The sequence below is a fragment of the Egretta garzetta genome, unplaced genomic scaffold (assembly GCF_000687185.1).
Source record: "Egretta garzetta isolate BGI_Z169 unplaced genomic scaffold, ASM68718v1 scaffold326, whole genome shotgun sequence".
NCBI classification, from domain to species: Eukaryota; Metazoa; Chordata; class Aves; order Pelecaniformes; family Ardeidae; genus Egretta; species Egretta garzetta.
The window spans coordinates 2,694,135-2,716,030 of record NW_009260026.1 but is presented as its reverse complement, the minus strand read 5'-3'; the positions used below and the strand labels follow the sequence as shown (position 1 = coordinate 2,716,030).

Sequence of the window (21,896 nt, the reverse complement as noted above, 5' to 3'; positions counted from 1 at the left end):
TGAACCGTGTGGTTGTTCCTGCTATCAGTAAATTCAGTCCACGGAAAATAAGCTGGGCTACGTATTTTTCCATCGCTTCATCTCCAAAAAGACCCACTAGTTTTCCTTTAATGCCTCTCTAACTAGAGGAGACTTAATCAGACTCTGTCTCCCCCTCAGTGAAATGTGTCTGAATGAAGCCTGCTTGCTTGGTTACTTGATTTCCCTTGTCTGCTGTTCATCTGCCATTCATCTTGAATTTTTACCCACAGAAACCATATTTTTCGTGTACTGGATCAGTCAAGAACTACGTGGCTTTTCAAGGTCAGGTGTGAGACGCTGCCTGCCGTGACTGTGCTGCAGTGTGCCTTCCCAGCCCTTACCAACTTTACAGCATGAATGGTGGGGAAAAAACCCTGCAGAAAATACTGTATTCATGTAAAAATTTTAATTTATAGTGCAAAGGGAAGTTAGAACCCCTCTACTGCAGCTGTCGTTATATGGATCCACAGACCTGTGGTTTAAGCGGGCAGCCCTCATCCGCCGGTGGGCTTCAGTGGTCAAGCAGAGCAGATACCACCACGGGCTGCATGGGGGGGCCCTCCAGAGTGCAAAATTTTGAGCATGGAGAGGTGAGACTGTCTGGCCGGAGCTCTAATAAAGCTGTATCTTTTGCTGATTGGGAATGGAGAATGACCTTCACGCGTGCTACCGCATGTGCATTAGATGTCAAGCTCTCTCGCTTTCCTGCCAGGTGATGCAAGTGTGTTTCTGCATTAGGAAATGAAGTTAGCTCGAGATTTGCAGAAGTGATTGGAGGGTTTGAGTGCCAGTGCTGGGATCCTGTGAAAAGGCTGGATGTTCCAGGAGCAGATTTCTTTTAGATTTCTCAAGTTAGGCACAGGAAATTACTGTTTGGTTCACATCTGCTGTTAACCCCGTTGAGATCAAATTTGATAATGATGTAAAAACGAAAGAAAATTGGTAAAGCAAAGCCCTGCACTTACATTAGAAGGCTCTGCTCCCAGAAGTGCTAATTCCAATGCTGTTCAGTTGAAAGTCCACCTCTTGGCCTTGTAGGAAGCCTGTGTGCCTACCATAGCATCCAAATTATTCAGCTAAAATAAAATGGAATGAATCTTCCCCCTTCTTTAGTCCATAGTGATTTACTGTCCTATAACTACTATTGAGAAAGGGCAGGACTTTATGATTCTTGTCACCTTACCCACGCCTTCAGATGCCCCCAGTTTAATATCTTTCCATTGCAGCCCATCTGGAAAATCCTTTGTAAGGAGCCTGCACATTTCCTATCCTCATGTACAGTGCTCAGTACATTTCCTTTCTTTTGCACTTTCAAATCTGGAAGATAGTGTTAACACTTAAAATAAATGTGTGAAGAGGGAATGGGGAGAACAAGTTTTCCGTCTGTCAAAATGAAGACATCAACCTCTGCTTTATTTTTTTTTGGCATGTGTGCTTTAAATAGAATGACTGGGTTGGGTGACTTCCAAGTGTTTGCTGCATTTGGCAATCCTTCTAAGTTGTAACAGATGAAGTTCTGCTATTCCATATGATGTGCTCCTTCCCCCTTTTTCAGTGACTCCTTGAAACTCCTTGGGAATTCAGTGTAGCATTCACATCTGTTCCGTGTATGGATGTCCAAGGCTACAAAATGCCTACTGGACTTGGAGTCAGTGCTGCCAAAAGCCATATGGTTGTGTTTTAGTTTTGCAAGCACAGTGCAGTAAAGAAAGGAGGTTGGGCCAAGAGAGGAGTGAGGGGAGGAGGGATGGAGCTTCAGATCGGTAAATGAAGGTAAGTTTTTGTCATTTGGTATTAGAACAGGGAAAATGAGAAGATCACAGAGAAGAGGAAATAAACACTGCGAGCGTAGGTTCCTTTATCAGCTCTTTGAATTACATGGGGCTCCGCTCTTCTGTGTGATGTTGTTGACCACAACCTCAAAGCATGTTTGATTTTGTTTACCTTTTCCAAAATGCCACAGCGGTATAGATAACTGGATGCTTCCTTTTGGCCTTACAAGATATGCATCTTTGCCGAGAACCACGCTCAAAGCCATTCTTGATGCCACCTATTGAACACCGTGCAGCAGCATATGCAGTGGTGACTTGCAAGGGTGGAAGGGACATTGAGCAAGGGCTGATGCTTCTCTGAGCAGTCACCAGGTAAATGGCCACTCGAGCCATTTTCTTACCAGCCATCTGTTGGCCCTGTAAAATGGCAGCTTGCATTTTTAATATCCATTGGACTTCTCTGTGTCTGAAAGAATGTGCTTGTTATTTGTTGAATGGTGTTCTGGTTTTCTTGAAGAGTATGGCTCATGGAGAGGTCTTACCTGCTGCAACTTTAGTGGGGGCTTAGAGAGAGGCTTTACCAAGTGCCTTGTCCTCTGCAGATCCAGCACCCACGAGGTGGGCAGCACATCAGCTGATGTATCATAAAGGTGTTAGAGGGGAATAAGAAGACATGAAGTCTCGTGTTTCTCTTGAAATATCTTTTATTGAGGGTTTGAAAGTTGCCATTTGGTGAAATCTGACTTTCAAGCTCAAGATCTTAAGTAGAAAGGTTTAACTTTTTAGGAGCCTTTATGTTTTAGTGTAATAATTTCCAGTAAACTACAGCATGTAAGCGTGTAGACTAGGACAAGTGTTCTTGTTTTAGAGGTGCCTGATTTTTCTCTTTTTTTTATCTCTGGAGTTCTTTTTCAATGTTGTCACCAGTTCTGATTTATTCGTGTAGAGCAGTGTTAACAAGTCAGCCGAGGCAGTCACCCCAGAGTACAGGAAATTATCCAAGACGTGTCAAGACGCAGGCTTGACCCGAAGGCTTTTCAGCATCAAGCAGATAGGCAAGCGATGAGAAAGTGGGTCACTGAAGTGGGCTGATGGACATGGGAGCAGCCTGGAACCCTAGCCACCGCCTCCTTCTTTTCTTCCTCCTCCTCCTTTTCGTTCTCAACCATTTTCTCTCAGGCAAATGCCAAACGACTCAGCAAAGTTAATAGTTTGCAAGCTGCAGAGGACCTGCGCTATCTCCCACTGAAACACAGGTGCCATCAGGATAGACTGCCATTAGGCTGCGTAAAGAGTTTGATGCCATTGAGACAGATTTGCAGAAGTGCCTCAGTTTCCCAGGAAACGTCCCCTTGACTTTTTGGTGTTCTTAGTTACTGCATAGACTCTCGGCATATTTATGCACATGTGTCATTGCAGTGCTTTCAAAATCCTATTCTGAATTTAAAAATACTCTAAAATTCACAACGGTGCATGTAAGCAATGAAATTATGTTTTGGTGAAGATGAAGGGGGTGTGCAGCCTTTCCTTTGTGGAAAGGGATGTGCAGTGTTTATGCAGATACTGTTTTTCTTGTCAACTAAAAGAGCGAGTACGGTTTATGAGAGGGTGGCTGCAAGCCTACAAAGAGGACATTTGTTCAGTACTGACTTAAAAGTAACACAGCCACTTGTTTGTAACTGTAAAATGCTGGTAAACAACAGTAGCATAAGCTGTAATTGGAACTTGTGAGCGTCTCATCTGTGCTCTGTTCTGTTCCTATCCAGAAATAATAGCAGGATGAACTCTTTTGCCTTTACTAGCATTACACAGGCTTGACAGAAGTGTGTCCATTCCCTTTTTCCCTGCATCTAAGCAAAAAATAGTGTCCTGAGTCTTTGTTTGGAAACAACCTTTTTATGCTGTGTTTGAAAATGTCATTTGTTACACATATGCAGGTACTTTCCTTTTCAAAGCCTTACTTAGTACTGGTATTTTGAGAGTAGTTTAAATTTATCATAGACAACAAACACTGCTTCTGAATTAAGAGCACTCACATCTGAATCTTGAATCAGGAGAGCAGTTCTTGTTCCCCTTTTGTGGCTTCTTCTGAAATGTTTGAGTAAATTTAGTATATGTTTAAGCAAGGCATGAACTGGCCTTTTGTTCAGTGCTGCAGTGTACAAACAGGGATCAGCCCATCTCTCAGGCAAAGCTGTGGGGTTCTTGTGTGTTCTCATGTCTGTAAAACTCTTCTGGGGTTGACCATTTGTGGTGAAGGAGGAAGGTCTCCAGGAAGGCCAGCAGCAGTCATCCTAACCTGGGAATGGACGTCTGCTCTCCATAAGGGAAAGATGTATAGCCTGTTAGGCTGGCTTCTCTTCCCATCCCTTGAGTTCCCAATGGCTTGGCTCCAACACAGGCAATTCCCAAACACTTCTAAACACTCCCAAGGAGCTTCCTGTCCAACTTCCAACCTCCTCCTTCTCCACAACTGTGCTGTCTTTATTCCTGTGTCCAAGTGTAGCTGGTATCTGTGGCAACAGCGGGAATAACGTACATGCTAATACCCGCGAGGAGGTACAGCAGCAGGAAAAAGGGTTGTCTGTTTCTGGCTTGCGATCTTAAAGTGCTCTTAAGGGACTGGCAATAGAGAAAAGCCCCCAGCACCGTGGTCCCTGTATGGGGTGTCCTGTAACTGTAAGTACACGCTTAAACTGCTTGAGGTCAGAGGGATTGTAAACGCGTGCTTAAGTTCGTGTAGCTGACACACGGTCTACAGACTTGTCTAGAATTATTTTTAATACAAATTTTCAACTAATTCACCTTGCGTCTTGAGTTTGTCCCAGTATCTTATTTACAACTAATGCTTATGCGTTTTTTTTTTTTTCTTCCTGTGTCAAACAGGGTGTCCCCACTGTAAAAATGCCATTCCACATTTTACAACTGCTGCTGAAGTCTTTAAAGAAGACCGAAAGGTAACTTGCTGTTAATTATTTCTGAGATACTGAAGAATGATTTCCATCATTTGTACTTTATAGGCTTTGCTTATTGATAAAGATGGTAGGCTTGTAGATAAAATTGCTGTTACACTAGTAGAAATATAGCCCCTAAGATGCAGATACATCTTTTTTGGTCAAACTGAGTTACACTTTTAACCTATTCTGTTTTCCTCAATTTGTTGTCTTTTCTGTTTAATCCTTTGTGTAAGAGCTCTTTTCTGTGAAGCAAGAAAATTCTTTCTCATTGAAAGATTTTAATAAAAGATAGTTTGCATCATCTCCATTCCCCTTCAACTTTTGTCAGCTCTTGGGGTACATGTGGAGAAACCACAAGTTGTGTGACAGTCCTGAAGGCCTCAATCATATAACTAATCTTTGATTGCATAGCATAAATATAATATATTTCTGTAAGTTGGCTGACCCTCATGCTTCTGCCTTGAAAACATATCTGATGGCTGAAGCACACCAGTTAATGTCCTTGCATCAGCTGAACCATTTTAACTGAGTGCATGCATATCTGAGATTAAAAAAAAAAACCCAACACTGAGCTGCTGAATTTAACCAGATAACTAGCTGGAAACCTGCTTATTCACCTGAGTGAACTGTATTGCATTTTGATCTCTGAATTTGCTCTACATTCATGGTTGCTTTAAGTGTGGCATGGAAAAATTTGGCTGTTTAATGGGGAAATTGCTCTCTACAGCTTCCTGAGGAGGGGACGCGGAGGGAGAGGTGCTGAGCTCTTCTCCCTGGGATCCAGCAATAGGATGCATGGGAATGGTTCAAAGCTGCACCAGGGGAGGTCTAGACTGGACATTGGGAAGCATTTCTGTACTGAGAGGGTGGTCAAGCACTGGAACGGGCGTCCTAGAGAGGTGGTCGATGCCCCAAGCCCATCAGTGTTTAAGAGGCATTTGGACAATGCCCTTAATAACATGCTTTAACTTTTGGTCAGCCCTGAAGTGGTCAGGCAGTGGAACTAGAGCACCACTGTGGGTGCCTTCCAAGTGAAATAGTCTGTTCTATTCTATATTCTATGCTAAATGATGAGGTACTTTTGTAACAGTTATACCCCTATTAATCTGCCTGCTACCACAACGGAAGAATTTCTGCTGTGTTTCTTTTTCTTTCCCTCTCATCTTTTCTGTCACTCACAGAAGATGCATCAGATTGACAAGAAACAAATCATTCTTGTATCACTGACTGCATAAAATTAGAAGTCCATCGCTTATGCCCTCTGGCACACCGAAGATTTAGAGGTGTGCAGCTTTCAGTTCTCTTACTGCTGTAAATTTGTGAGCTCAGCTGCTTTTGGTTACTTGTTTGTTTCCAAGATCTCTGAGAAAGTATCCTTACTTTCCCACTTTTCTGGTAGTTCCCAATGAAGCCTCTCTTTCCTAAACTCATTAAAATTTCAGTCAGAGGAGATGAAGCAAATGCACCAAACAATGTGAAGCTTGCTTATTAGAGCCCCGGGATGTATTAACGAGCAATCTGAATCACGGCGCAGTTTGTCGGATGTGGTGGTGGCGGTAAGTGCAGGCTTGTGAAGCTTTTGGTTCAGGCTGCACGTTATGAAAGGACTCCAAGAGCAGAGCAGTGATTGACAGTTGCAACTCTTGACTTCAGTTTAAAGCTGAAGTGGGGAGGTATAAAATGTAATGAGTTGGAACAGGAGAAGCAATAGGGAATATTAAGGCTGGTACAGTTTCAAAGAGGTGTGTGCAGATAGGGAAAATGGTGTTATTCCACCCCAGTGACTTATGAAACTGCCAGGGATTGATTATCTGGGGAGCCCTATTTAATTGTGTACAGCCATAACCTGCCAAGGTGCTTCTTGCTGCCTGTTTGTGCCCTTGTGGAAAAGAAAATAAACTTGTTTAAGATTTCAGAAGGGCACATGGCTGTTCCCACAAGCAGCACTGGGCATATTCCCATGTTTCAGATTGGGCTGAGCCTTCAAACTTCGGCGAATTCATAGTTCTGTAGAGTTTCAAACTTCTGTAAAATTACCACTTAAGAAGAAAGAAGTATTTCTTCTTTCAAGAACAGGGGAATATTACTAATTTGCATTTTTAGTCTGTAGTAATGTCTTTCCCCCCCCCCCCCCCCGAGAAAGTGGTCCTTTAATTAAACATTTAATTCTGCAGAAGCCAAAGAACAATCAAAAACATTCCAGCCTTGAGTTGGTTATAAATGGTATTTTAAAAGGTATCCTTTGGGAAACTTTGAGTCTTTACATTGGAATTTTGAAGATGAGCAGAGCTTGAAGCTCTTAAATACTTAGTGTCTTTGCCTCTGCAGATTCACTGTAATGGGGTGGTTTTGGCGTAGAAGCACCCCCTCCTCTGGGGCTGTGTGTAACACTGTGTACTTTTTCATCACCTGCACTGCTGGAGTCAGTTTAAAAACGCAGTGCTTGGAACATTGGCCCCAAATGTCAGTTCTTGTTGGCCACATCACTGCTGGTGGTTTTAGCAGAAAAGCCAAGCCTTCTCGCTTGCCTAGGGCAATCGTGTGGCTATTGCAAAACACAGCCCTGGGTGTAACCCATAAACCAGAGCCTCCGTGCTTTTCCACGTACCTGGAGAAATTCAGTGCCGGTAGGACCAGATCAGTGGAGAGGCTAGTCCAGTGAAGCAGTTAGCATATTGCTTTCAGTTACTTAAAAAGGAGAAAAAAAAAAAAAAAAAAAGAAAAAAAAAAAGAAAAAAAGAAAGGGGAAAAAAAAAACCCAACCCATCTGGAGCATTCTTGCCTTGGGGCACTGTGGTCTTTGCATACAGCTGCCAGGGGAAAGCCTTTGGCCTCTGCTCCACAGCGTGAGTTTTGGCAGTGACCAGCATATGTCAGAAAATGCAAATGTGAGGATTGTCACTTTGCTGAACAGATTGAAGAGCAGGAAGGCATGTTCACTAACTGCTCCAGAGACTTTTCAGAGGGCACCAGCTGAATCTTCAAAAAAATCTGCATTCTGCCTTTTGGCTGATCCTAAAGTTCAGCTTGAAGGAACTGATTTGTGATGCTCCAGCTTGGATTTGCTGAAGGAAAGCTCTTGACTCCTCAAGGCCTCTCAGCAGCAAATCCCTGGAACTCCCCCAAAGGAGCTGCTGTTTGCCCAATCTTCTCCATTTTCACAGAAGACTGTTCCTGTACAAACACACTGACCTAAAGCAGAGCACTGCAGCTGGGTTCTAGTGAGTTTGTACAGGAACAGCCCTGGCAGAGATAGCTGGAAAGGGGTGCAGCTAATGGGGTGAGCTGGGGTGCTAGTGGGGGGGCTGCAAAGACAACAGTGAAACTGGTGAGGCCCCATTGTGTATGGTGAACCATGGTTTGAACCATGCTTGAAAATCTCTGTACCAAGCAAATCACTGTACAGAGTTATTTAAATGAGTTAGTATTTTAGTTTGGCCAAGAATTTGATCCATATTTGCTTAAAAAGCATATGTCAAATTTTTTTTTAATAGACTCATTAAATATGGTGATGTTAGGACTGTACATCATGGTGCCCACTAATGAATCTTCCCTTCACAAATAGTCCTGCTTTGAGAACAGCTGATGAATTGCAGCTACGGTAATGCTGCTATGGCACATCAGGGCAGCTAATAACGAACCTTCCATTTGCAAGGCCTTGCACATTGAGAACAGTACCTGAATTGCAACAAGCTTTAGCAGGCCAGCTCATAACTGCCGTTAGGATCCAGAACAGGTAATATAGATATATGTATAAAGTGCAAAAAATATGGAGCAGTCATAGAGAAGAATCCGCATCTGTCTTATTCATAGGTGCTTTTAAGACATTTAGCAACAATAGACCTTTTTTTCTAATAATTGGGTAATTGTCATCTGGAATTGACTGTACATTAAAAATGTTGCTTGGAACATTCTTTTTCATGCTGCAGTTTTACTTTTATTTTAATTTTTTTAAGCTTATCTTGTATCATTCCTCTCTCAAATCAATATTCAGTTAGTTATTCACCTCCATTTTCATAACAGAAGTCAATATTAGCTCCAGCAGAGATTTATTTCCTTGAATCAATAAACCAGTGTGTGGCAGTACATATTTTAACAGGAGAGAAACTAGGATTGCAGAAGGTATTTTTACTATATCATCATATGGTGGCTGGGAGACAAACTGTTAAAATGAAGGCGGTTTAAGAATAGAAAGGAGGAGTTACCTGGAAGGTCAAGGGATCCCACTTTCAATTTTCTACACATCTATTTGAACCACTGGATGTAATTGTGTTCCTTACCTGCAAGATCCCTCTAGAGCAAAAAGTTGTTTCATGATTCTGTTGGAAGGAAACTGTGATTCCTGAGGTATGATTAGATGATACTGCAAGAACTTCTTTTTCCTTCTAGCACTTACACAGTGAAAAAAATAAGACATCATCCTTCTGTTACAGTTGAGGCACTCGGAGATCAATGGTCACATTTTCAGCATAGTTCCACTTCTATTTAAGCACCTAAATTAAGTTCTGATTTCTGCAACAGCTTGGTGTTCGTGATTGGACCACTTCATCTGAACAATATGCCATGCTCTGTTTCCTTTCTTAAGAGCTCTTCAGAGCTGGCCATACATTGCTCACGTTCTAATGCTGTGCGGGGTTAAGTCTGCAGCTCCGTAGTTAAGCTCCCACTTCTTTGATAAAACCATGAAACATTGCTGTGGGACTTCCCTTTTCAGATACAGATGATTTCCAGTCCCAGATGTTGCTATACTGACTATGGAATAAAGAAGAAATGCATACTAATCTGGTATTATTTTTTTTGTTTTTATTATTATTATTATTACACATCATTGTTATGCATATTAACCTGGTATTATTAATTATTATAAGCTGCATACCAGTTGTGAGGAACTACCATTAACGTTAAGAAAGTTGGATGCACTCCAAGGAACTTCCTCTGGGGTCCACGGTCTCTGATTGACTATCTTTGCATTTGAGAACTATTCTATTCCTGCTAGAGCTACTGAACAGCATGGTGATAAACCTGAACAGCATTGCCTCTGGAGAGAGAACTTTTATATAATGATGTACTGTCAATATCTAAGGCAGCACAGCTTTGGGTTATGGAGAATCCATAACGCTGTGGAGTTTTGTGTGTGTTGCAGATAGAGCACTTAGGGTTTTTTCTTCATGAAATGTTTTTTCAGTGGATTTTTCCTTCAGGTTACAGGAAAGTTAGGAAAGCCCAAGAAATTAAATTTTAGCCCTAACAATCAAAATCTCCATAAAATCAATCTTGTCTTCTGAAAGCTACACTGGGTTTTTCCATGATGGCCATATATCTATATATACAAACTCACAAGTCTTACACGAGCATGAGGAGAGTTTCTTGCTCTCAGATTTTTAGAGGTGTTTTTCCCTCTTGATGAGAGGGAATTAATGAGAGGCGATGCTAAGTGTCTTGGCTCCTAGATACATATCAGGGATGTCTTATCCTTACCTGTCTGGAAATTCTGGTTGAATAAAGTTAATGTTTTTGCAAGGCAAAGCATATAGGTCTTCCTAACCTGTGCTTTCCAGTGAACTTCCACGTAAGTTGTTGCTGGTAGTTGAGTATGAAGATAATTTCTGAGAATAATATTCTTCAGAAGTCTTTGACCACATTTTGGTAGAGGTTTTTTGGATTGTTATTTTTCCTGACTCAGTTTCCTTTAGCGATGCAGAAAAACTGATCATTGCCAAGAAGACTGAGAATGAGAGGAAAAACTCCCTGCAATGTATCACCACTCACTTGAGCCAGGAGTCAAGCAAAGCCTTTCTTTTTGTGGGCTGCATCTTTTTATGTGCAGCCTTTCAGTGTAGTCGTGAAGTAATTCATCCTAACTGAAAACTGCTGTAGGAGACTCCACTACCAGAAATGGTGTTTAATATTCACGGTCCATGGAAACACAAACAGAATGAAGCAAAGGGCATCGGTGCTGTTTGCTGAATTCTGGTATGTCTTGGAGTTCAGCTGTCTGAAGTTGATAGAATTGAGATTGGAATTGGTCCTCAGTCCAGAAGTGCATTTTGCTACAAGTGTTTTTCAGCATTAATTTTCTCTTCTTGCGGTGCACTATATTTGATGTTCCACTGTGAGACAGGCAAGACAATTAGGACTGTGATGCTATGGTAATGAGTGCATAGAGATGGTAGCAACCTCTATATTTAGGCTGCCTTAACATTTCCACTCTAAAGTAATCACTCAAGCTCTCCTAAGTACTCTTACTCAGCTACTGTTGGCAGCAGGCATTTGAAATGCAGCCTCAGATACGTTCTTGGGAATTAGATGTGTCTCTATGAAATTTTGCTCAGGACTGTATGAGTTAGGCTTTTGAAAATTGCCATTTCTTTTCTCTCACTGGCTGTAAAAATAACTGAACGGGAATGCACGTTCTGAAGAGCTGGGCTCAAAATGACATTTGCAGGAGCGGCGGTGAGTCTGTGGGTCCATGTGGGAGCTTTCGTCAGGAGCACGTCAGAGAATGATGGACCACGGACGTGTGCTCCAAACGCTGCTCCGGATGTACATGTCCCTTACTGCTAGACCTGTTAGATTAGGTGTAGCATTAGGCTAATGTGACTGTTGTGGCCAGACTTAGACTGGGATCTTCGTGCATTATTTCAGTGCACAACAAATGCAGCTTAGATTTCCATGTGCTGTAGAGGAGAGCTGTATCTTGAGCAGACTACTAAGCATTTCTTTCAGAAGCCACCTCCTTATAGTCCATGAGTCATCTGTTTTGAGGCAGTAAGTAAAGATGTGCTGAACCTGAACAAGGTTAACAGCAGCTTACAGCATTGCATTCCTCCACTGCACCCTCTCCTTGCTGGGGGCTATTCCCACAAAAGCCTTCTGTAAATAAAACCAGACTCTTTGCTCCAACCAGAGCCAGTCTAGGTGTTTTCAGAGAGGTACAGATAGAGCGAGCTTGTCTTCCTTCCAGTGTTCTAAAACCTAATTTTCTTAATCTCCAAGATGCTATCTAAGAACAGATGGATCATCAGTCACAACAGTTTCATGCCTCAGACCAGCTACTAGGATCTGGATGAGTGCACATATACCTGCCCCCTTTTCTGGCTGTAATCTCTCCCTGTGTGATACTTAGAGCAGTGAGAAAACAATGGTTTTATTTATTCTTCCTGTTTTCAAGGAACCAGGACTTCCAGTATTCTTTCTACATTAATACTGTGACATGAAATAAATGTTTATCTCCATTGTACACTTTCCTTTACACAGAAGTAGCCAACAGGACTCTAAATATTGGCTGCCTGCTAAGGTCAGGGAGGCATAAATACTTAGATGAAACTTTTGCGGTGTATTATTCCTGACCTTTCGTTTTAACTGGCCCTGAATGAGTAGGAGTCTTTCTGGTTACAAAAAGGAAAAAAAAAAAAAATTGTGATCATACGTGTTCTTAATAGCTCTCAGGAGTCCTGTTTCTGTAACAGCCTTATTAATGTTTAAAATGGGAAACCAAATATTTAAGGTAAGAACACTGCTTACTTTATGTAGTGCTTTCCATCTGAAGATAGACCCAAGCGAGATCTGAGTGTTGTCTTGTCAGGCTTTCAAAGCCAAAACAAAACAAGCAAATTAACTGAAGTTGGCTTTGCCAATCTCTTTAATTACTGCTAGGATAATGAGATCAGGTTTTCTCATTTTGACAGTGTCACCATGAAACTGGAGGGCATTGTGGAATATTAAGTGATCTTTTAATTATGGAAGAACAGTTCAACTGCAACCTTAAAGTCATGCAAGGAAAAGGTATTCTGATCAGAGTGTTTGAAGGAGGCTTGTGGAACGGAAATTTCAAGTTAAGATGTGTCTGCTATGAAATTAGCACTTGCTACGTTGTAACCCACAATTGCTCTAATTTGTTTGGTCTTTTATGTAGCTTGTACTTAAACCCTCTTGCTCTTGAGCAGAGCATGAAGGGGCTGTGAAGGCAAGCCTGCGTAAGCTGCAACGTACGTTCAGAGCCAGAGCTGCCACTCGCAGGAACAGTCAGTGTGAAATCGCAGCAGAGGGCTCGGCTGCTTTAAGTAGAAGCCAATGAATTGCATTTTGTTTCAACATCAAGTGCGGCCCCTCCTCAGCACTTCACAGATTCAGGTTTCAAACGTCCAATGCTCTAAACAGAGGGTTAGCCTGAGCTGATGCTCCAGGGCTGCGAGGTTGTGCTTCATCGCTCTGCCTCTGCTGAAGCAGGCGGGGACGGAGGGTGTTGCTCTGCTGCCAACAGGCTGCGAGCACGGCAGGCTGTTTCCCACTCGGGGTTTGTTTGTGTGACAGTAGCATCTAGAGGTTTCAAAAGGAATTAAAGCCCACTTTGCTAATGGCTGCACATAACATACAGTCCCTACCTTAAAGGATAGACTGAAAAAAGACAGGAAAGGAAACGTAACCCCAGGCTGAGATTGTAAGCAAGCAGCCACCTTCTCTGTCCGTGCTACTTGGTAGACAATGCTCTGGCCTCTCACCCATCCCCGTTTGACCTTGGGAGAACTGAATGGAGTTTACAAAAGCTATTTGGGGTAGAAATCATTAATCTATTAATAGCCTGCATAAATGACCAGCCATGTTTGTCCAAGAAGAGAAGAGGTAACTTTTCTGAGCATTAGCCATGCCACAGGAAGGAGGTTGGGTTGGGTGGGTCCTTACCCTTATCAAAGTCACCCTGTCACTGTTCATCACTTAAAACCAAAGTGCAAGAAAAATACTGCAGCGTGACAGAGCTGGGACCGCCGTGCTTGGATTTGATTTCACAGCCTCTGGATTTCCTGTTTGGAGTCGTAACGCAGTGCTTGACGGGCAGGCTTGGGAGGTGATTTTCTGGTCTGTGAGTTGAACGCTGCTTGCAGCTGCGTAGGCCAGGAGCTGTGCGAGCAGCGCAGCATTTCGCTGGGAGGGAGCAGGCTTCTCCCCTTCCATTTGCGTGGCTTGACCTGATGACCACCCTCTGATCTTCCTCCACAGCTGAGCCGTTACAAAAGGCATTGCATTTTTGGCAGAAGACTTGGGTCTCTCCTAGTGTTAAGTCTTCAAAGCTGCAGCAGCGTAACTGTGAAGTAGCGTTGTGCTTTGTCTTCTCCTGCCTCATGCTGATCCCTTGCGTTTCAGATCGCCTACGCTGCAGTGGACTGCGCCAAAGGACAGAATCATGACCTGTGTAAGCAGGAGGGGGTTGATGGCTACCCCACTTTCAACTATTACAACTATGGGAAATTTGTGGAAAAATATACTGGAGAAAGAGGGGTAAGTGAAAGCAAGAGTCATCACCTGATACAGGGAGGGAGGTCTCCTCTGCCTGTACTGCCTTGCAAATGAAAACTGCAGAGTAAATTTTTACCATGCTGGAAGGATGTTTAACTGCTTGTGTTACTGACTTACACGAATGGATCATTGTGTACCACACACCTGTACATCTCTGCATTAGGAACACACTTGGTCTATTATAGGCATGTGAGAAGAGGAAAAAAGAGTAGATTTGGTAATGCTTTGTTGTATATTTTATTCTTTAAGCTGAAGTCTGCAAGTGAATTGGGGCTGAGTGAAAATGAAGGGTTTATTGTGTGGGCTGCTGCTAGGTGTAGAAATGCCAGAAAATGCAAAACTTACACCTATCAGTTCTGGATCTGGATCGTGCAAATACTGCAAACGTGTTACGGGTCCACCAAGCTGCCAAGTGGTGACAGACCATTGGTTTTATAGCAGGGACAAAACTGTCCTTTGGAGACTGGGGAAACTAAATATCTCATTCGCCCTGACTCAGATTCACTCCTGGAGATCAGGATGTGAAAGACAAATTGTGCCATCCTAGCCCATGGGCTGAAGTTTCATTCTTTTGTCCTGCTGTTGCCAGCTAATTATATGCCATGAATACAAGGGGCAGAAATGGCATAATGTCTTCCATGGTTATAAAATGCATGAAAATAAGGGAGCAACCCAATTATTTGTGTGCATTCTTTGTCATAACCTCCTAGAGGGAGGTTACTCCTCAGCAGTGACTGATTGCCTGGAGAAGCTAGGGTCTGCAAGAAAAACTTGGGGTCTTCAAGCCATCCAGTGATTTTGATAAAAGAGCCTTGCCTGAAAGTTATTGCTGCTATTACAGCTCACCAAATTATAGAGAAGCATGAAGAAAAAAGCTAAATTCTGAGGTTCTTTGTCAGTCAGGATCGTAGGGAAGTCTTCATGGAGCTTCGCCTCCCAGTTTTCTCCAGCATTAGGACCCCAGTAATTACCATTTTATGGTGCTGATCCATGCATTGTTATGGATACTGTGTTTAGTTCTGATTGTGGATCTTTTCTTAAAAGTAAAGATGGGTGCAGTAGCCAACAATTAAGTAAAATTTCAGCCACAATTTCTGCATTTCTAACACATAATTATAGAAATTATATGTGAAAGGAAGGATCTGTGGTGGCTGATAAAAAGAATTTAGCAGGACAAGCGTGCTCTGAGGCCACAGCAGTTAGGAGATGATTATCCCTATGCTGGAAAGTGGATTGACTAATCTCCTACGTGCAGCCAACCCTTTCGTGGGTAAAATTAAACTACCCAACAGGAACATCACAATCTTTCTGCTGCTGGCAACTGTGTTGCCCCTCCACCTCTCCTGGGACTGATGGTCTTCTGCTTGTGCAGTATCAAATTAGGTTTTGTTATCTCCTATCATGGTAATGCTGGAGGCAGTGCTCAGCCCAGTGCCTTCCTTGGAGTTTCTGGGTCTGTTCACAAATCTGTTTGAGTAACAAGGGATTGCGCTGTTAAAGAACTTCTCATCAGCATGACAACAACTTTTGAACCACCTCGGCCAACCACTTACTACTTTGCAAAGGAAATCTCAGGAGAGAGCAGCGGGAGCCAGGGGACCTACTTTCTGTTCCCTGATTCTGACACTAAATCAGTAGATGTCCACGAGCATTTAGTTCAGCGTGGTCCAGCTGGTGTATCATCATTTCACGTGGGCAGGGAAGAAGAGAGGCGATGTCAGCTGCTGTGGGAGCAACATGAGATGCTACAGCAGGAGCCATGGCCCGTAGAGCAGCTCTCAGCTCCTTGCCACCCCATGCCGGAACACTGGCTGTGGGGAAGAGCATGACCCCCAGCGGTAGCCTGTGAGGGGTCCTCCACACCGCCAAGGGAATTGCAGTTCCAGAGTAGAGATTTTAGGGCATCTCACCCCTAGCAACTCGAGCAAGGAAGAGTCAGGACACCCTCTGGCCCAAGTGTACATCCAATGATTTCCAGCCACGCAGCTTTAAAAACTGGGGTCCTTTCATGGGGGCTTTTGGTTGCCAGAGGTCTCCAGATGATGTATGGCCAAAACTTGTCACTTCGTTTTTTGTCAGTGGAAGGAAGTGAATAGTTTTAGAAGAGTGTTTTGTTGTTCAGCCTTCTCAAAAGCTTCTCAGCTTTGGGGTTTTGTTTTGTTTTATTTTGTTACCTTTGTTTTCTTTTGTTGTCCTCCACGTTGTTTTAAGTCAAGCTTTGACTCTCTGTTTGTTATTCTCTAAGTATTTTCCTTCTTTATCACCAATTTTGACTGGTGTGTTTCACGATTGCTTAAAAGTAAAAATGGTCACATTGGGTGGGATCGGTGTTGCTTGCCCAGACAACTGTAGTGTTGGTGTACCTGTGAACAGTGTGTTCAGACATAGGTGTTCACACCTCTACCTGTCTGAGCCTTTTCAAATGCCTGCGAGCTGTGTTCAGAGCTTTCCTTAGAAAAGGAGACTGCTGGCATCCAACAGCCTTACATAATCAGAAATCACAAGTTGCTGAAATACAGAGGTCGACATCTAGGCATCCAGGTTTGAAATTGTTTGACAATAATTTTGACAGTAACTCGAAAAAATGTAATTCCTATTATCTGACTGTGTGGAAAAGGAGGAGGATCATGAGCAAAACTAAGGGCTGAGGAACAGTGGCAAATGTGTGTAGAGCCAACAAATGATCCACTAACTGTTTTCAAAATGGCACAGGTAGCATACAAATGCGGCTTGAAAATGTCTTTGAGTGTTTCTGATAAAAAGGCATCAATGGCACTTCTAGGAAGAGATTTTACCCTGTCCTGTGAGTTTTGGGGCCTTTTTCTCTGTGTCTCATCTCTGCAAAGTTTGGCATGTAGACATCTGCACAGGTATTTTCCCCTTGCATTGCAGCGGAGCAGCACTGGACCAGAGCACTGCACAACGAGGCAATGCAGAAGCAATAACTGCTGCTTAGTTTATAGTCTGCTGTGAAATACAGAAACTGAAAGTATTCTTGATGCATTGCTTTGGTTTGTTTGTAAAGGTATGACCCATATTTTTCTTTCTTCAAAACCAGGAGTCTGGATTCACCACTTTCATGCGAACCCTGAGAGAAAGAGACCATGAAAGAGTAGGAAAAAAGAAGGATGAATTGTAGTTTCTGCCTCAAAAGAAGCTTTCCGCTGCACTGTGAATGGTTCCAGGTCTTTTGTTAATAATGCACCTGAGACTTCACATATTCTCAAGACAGAGACTTTTTTTTTATAAACAGCCATGGCCATTTTGTACAATTTTGAAATAAAGTGAAACCACTTGATTTTTAAAAGGAAAATAAATTAGAATGTTGCCATAATGTTTTAAAGAAAACTTAGCATTTTCTCTCACGTTGTGAGACTATGCCCACTGACACTCCTATGCAATATTTTTGTAGTCTGTAGTGTGTCTGTAGGTGATGTTGTTTGATAGGGTGATTTTTTTTTTTTTTTAAGTATTGCAGTACATGTAAAAAACAAAGGGGAGGGGACACGTTTTTTGGGTTGTTTGGTTTTTTTTTTAAACCAGTGAAGGAAAATGGGACTTACAAGAGACAGATTTATCCAAATCCAGTTTTACATTCTTGTGAAATAGTTAAGTGTTCTTCAGTGAGATTTGGGGGAACAATTTTAAGGTGCTCAGGGATAAATAAGATATCTGAGTTAATGAAGACATTAACATTGAACAGTCCAGATCTGTTGATTTCATTTAAATCTCTCTGGTCTTTAAATCGAGACTGTTTACATACCCCTATAGAATGTATTGAGTGAATTAAGCCAAGTATCAAAAATCAGCAGAGCATGGGTAAAATGAAACTAAACCCTCTTCTTTTGGCATCAATATTGCCAAATGCAGCTGTACGTTACGGCAGGAGTGGTTATCCTGTAGGGGTATACAGTTACCCTTATAGGGTATACAGTCTCCCTTCAAATTATGATTGGGCCATATCAAATAGGTGTTGGAAAGTGTTATGTTCAACTGTTTTGATAAATGCATAATACTTTTGATAATGCAGTAATTATGTATATTATGTGTTTACTTTCCAAAAGTGTATCTGCACCTGTATGTGGGATTTTTCCTTTTTGCTCTTTAAGGAGTTACATGAACAATCTCTCTCTGACAAAATTATCACTGTAAAACCTGTATTAGCAGCAGCTGAAATGTGTTACACTCTTGATGCTAAAAAAAAAAAAAAAAAGGTTGATCTGGAGGTACTTATGTCTTCACAGGAGGGGAGAGGGAGGGGCAGGAAGTTGTGATTCACTTTGAACTAAAAATAAATTTTAAAAAAAGACAAGTATTTTTATCATTAATCGGCCTTGTTCAGCTTCTTCCCCGCTGGGTGAATGACCGTAGCTGGTCGAGGTTTAGGAAGAGCCAGCGCATGCAGGATGGGTGCCCACCACCCCTCTGCTGGGGACAGCCCAGTGCCCAGGCATGCTGGGCAGTACTGCGGGGTGTTTGGTGGTGCGAGGGTTGACCTCCATCTGCCTTGACACTCAGCGGACAGACGAAACAACTTTTTACAGTGAAGAACTGTGCCTTGGGTCTGAAATCTTCCTCCTGCTCCTCAGTCCACTCGTCTCATTTTCTGCTGCTAGTTCGGGTCCTTGGTGAAGGCCATGCTAATGGACAACTCGGCGCTGCGCTGCTCAGGTGAATGGCATCTTCCCTCCTTCCTGGATATTTTTTCTTCCTCTCTTTCGCACAATTAATGGCGCTGTGTGTTTGGCACTCGTTAAGCTGCTGAAGCCATTGTGAGTAATCTGGAATACCCGTAGCCTGATTGGCCTTGTATGGCAGCCAGCTTGTTAACCATGACATCAGTTTGAATGGTGATGGAGCCGTGCCAAGTATCTTCTCTTATTAGGCACCTGATGAGTCTCTTCACTCAAGAAATCAGCTGCCTGGTAGTACATAATATCCTAGTGTGAAAGTAGCTTAATTTATTAAGTCTCTTACTGTGTTGTTTGGGTTTTTTTTTTTCCTGTTAGCATAGTTACTTCATGTTGCATTTAGTACTTTTGCGTAAGATCATGGTAATTCTTTCTTTCAAGCTATCCTCGCTTTAGTACCAAGCATTCTGCCCTGCACTTAGGAAATAATACATATTGCTCCCATTTGATTTCAAACAGGAGTTCTTTTGCTTACCAGAAAACTACCAAGTATGATCAGTCCAGAACTTACTGTGTTTTTGTTTTATCTCAGAGTCAAAGCAGCTGGCATTAAAGAATGCTTGAGCATTTCTGTGCATAGGCTGTGCCTATGTTTGTGCTAATTGCCGAGAAATGTAGACGTCTTCAAAAAAAAGAAAAAATAGCTTGCCAATGGTGACATCACTAGTCAGGATCATTCTGAATCATAGGCTTTAGTAAATGTTTAGGATAGGATAATTGCACACTGTGCTTCAGACCAGTAATTCCTTACAGCTGGTTACACCATAATAAAATTAAAATTAAGGATTCTCATTTTTCCCTTCAGTCTTTTGTCAGTTACTTCTTGGACTTGGGCATTCATTTTTTCTTGGCTAATCATGTGTTAATGCACAAATATAAAATATTTGAGAATAATTTACCTTCTGTTACAGGGTCATGACTCATCTGGTTTATAGTCTGAATGGTTTTTGAAAAATACAGTTTTGAACACCATAAACAATTACATCAAATGGCTGACAAAAGCCTTAGTTACTGTGAACTAGAGTGTACCATGAGCTCGGAGCTTTGCTTCCAAGCCTTTTTAATTAGTAGACCAGGTCTGGATCTCAGTTACGCTGTTGTAGTTCTGTTGCCTCCAGAAAAGCACAAGTTGATGTTTATATTTGCTAGTGAAGTCAGTTTATGTTTATATTTGCATCAGTCAAGTTGAAATTGAAATACTTGCGTTTCATTCACAATCTGTAGAAAAAAAAATAATCTTATATGTAAGAGCTCTTACTTTGTGTAGTTAAACGGTTGGTCATTTCACACATTCAGACTTTCCAGTCCGTTGTAGTAGATGCATAGCCCAGGCGTTCGTAACCACATAGGAATTTCTGCCGTGGTTAAAAGTGAGTAATCTGGGCTTTCAAATAATGAATCATTTATCAGCAAGAAACTTAATTGCTGATAACAAATGGGTTGCAGTGAATCAGAGATTCTGCTCTTGCAATTATGGGTTTGGTCTTTCAGCCTTTTTAAGGTGCGATTCAAAGGTCTTGGACATCCGCTACACAGTTAACCCTAAGCAGATTAAATCTTGTTGAGGATGGGTAAAATGTGTATGCAGCAGAGAGGCCGGGCAAGTATTGTGTATCGCTTTGTTCCTCAGCGTTGGCTTAAACAAGATATAAATAGCCCACAGGTCTGTGTTAGTCCTGTTGGGTAGCTGGACCAAGAGATGACGGGGAACAGGACCAAGCGTTTTGTGCAGACTGGTAGCAGCTGGGTAGGAAATTGTTTTCCCATGTAATGAAAGAGCCTGAGATGTTGCATTTGTTTCATCCACCAAAAGGAGGGAAAAGGGAGCCTGGAAAAGATCCCAGGGGAGTGAATACTCTGGGATATGGGAGACCCAGGCTGGAGTCCCAAGATGAGCATAAGCTTATTCCCCAGTGCCCTGCAACACAAGAGGATAATTTGGCTTCCATTGTAAAGCAGTTACCCATCTATCTCTGACCTGGTAACTACGTCCTTCTTGTTCAAACTAGAGCAGCTCCTACAGGAGAGACTGGAAGAGGCTTATTTTCCAATCTGAATCAAGAAAAGCAACCTAGCAAATCTCCATTTTCCCTTTCCTCCCCCTGTAAAATTGCATTCTGGATCTGATAGCCCCGCTGACCCCCAAGCCCCTCCTAACTTGTTGCAGTTGGGTGAAACAGCCTTGGGTATTTTTCTAAACTCTCACCCACCCAGATCAAATTAGGCCCCCGAATCTTGCTGGCTTAAAATTCTCTCAATAGTCATCCACAGAGATGGATTGATATTAATGGTGAAAAAAGATTAGAGGCGTAAGGTTTGTGTTCTTACAGCATTTATTTGGGAGTAAAAAACCAGATGCAACTCCCATCATGAGTAAGCTCTAAGAGAATGCTTCAGACAGTCGTGTTTCGGATGGAATTGCTTCATGGATGATTTTGATTTTAGGGGATAACTGCTTTTCAAAAGAAAAGTCATGACCTGGGGACTTGCCTACAGGTGTTTTCTTAGTTTGTTTTCCTTTTAAAAAATAAAAAGCAATATCACTCTCTGTATTCTTGGTAGTGCTATATTACGAGAAAGAAATGTTGCCTGTATGGATTTCCTAGAATAATACTAAACCGCTGCCAACTACATTTTACAAACTATGAAACAAGCCATTTACTCAAAACGACGCTCAGGGGTGTGGGGACTGTTGTCCACGTGCACTTCATTTTAACTTAATAGGCTTACTTTAGTGTGATCGGGTCTGTAATGGTGCACTGGGATTGCAGGAGTAAATTCTGAAAACTGGGGGGGAATTAGCTTTTATCAGCAGGTGCTGAGCGTCGGGGCCAAAAGCTGGCATTGCCTTTGCCTTTGGCAGCCCAGCATCCCTGAACGTTCCACGGCTCTGCTGGAACTGCGGGTGTGCAGCCCTTCGGTTAATCCGGTTGTGTACATAACTGCTCTGTGCTGGAACTGATTGGAAACCGAAATTTCTCCTCTTATTTTCTTTGGCTGGTCATGAGAAGATGCTATGCTTTCTCTGTGGCATCCTGCTTTTACTTCCCGATTAAGGAAGGAGGGTACCTGGGTGTTCCTAGAAAGGAAATTACTCCAAATACCATTTTATCTGCTGGCAGTCAGGACTTCTGGAACGTCTGAGTGACCAGCGCTGCTGA

At 42.4% G+C, this 21,896-nt stretch overlaps 1 protein-coding gene across 1 annotated transcript in view; it reads left to right on the top strand.

Moving 5' to 3' along the window:
* The window catches only part of PDIA5 (protein disulfide isomerase family A member 5), a 94,440-nt gene extending 77,144 nt beyond the window's left edge, over positions 1–17,296 (top strand). The window contains exons 15-17 of the mRNA XM_009640837.2: positions 4,680–4,750; positions 13,892–14,026; positions 17,103–17,296. Of these exons, the coding sequence (XP_009639132.1) occupies positions 4,680–4,750; positions 13,892–14,026; positions 17,103–17,183 (287 nt within the window). The 3' untranslated portion in view covers positions 17,184–17,296. The remainder of the gene's footprint in view (positions 1–4,679; positions 4,751–13,891; positions 14,027–17,102) is intronic.
* The last annotated feature ends 4,600 nt before the right edge of the window (positions 17,297–21,896 follow it).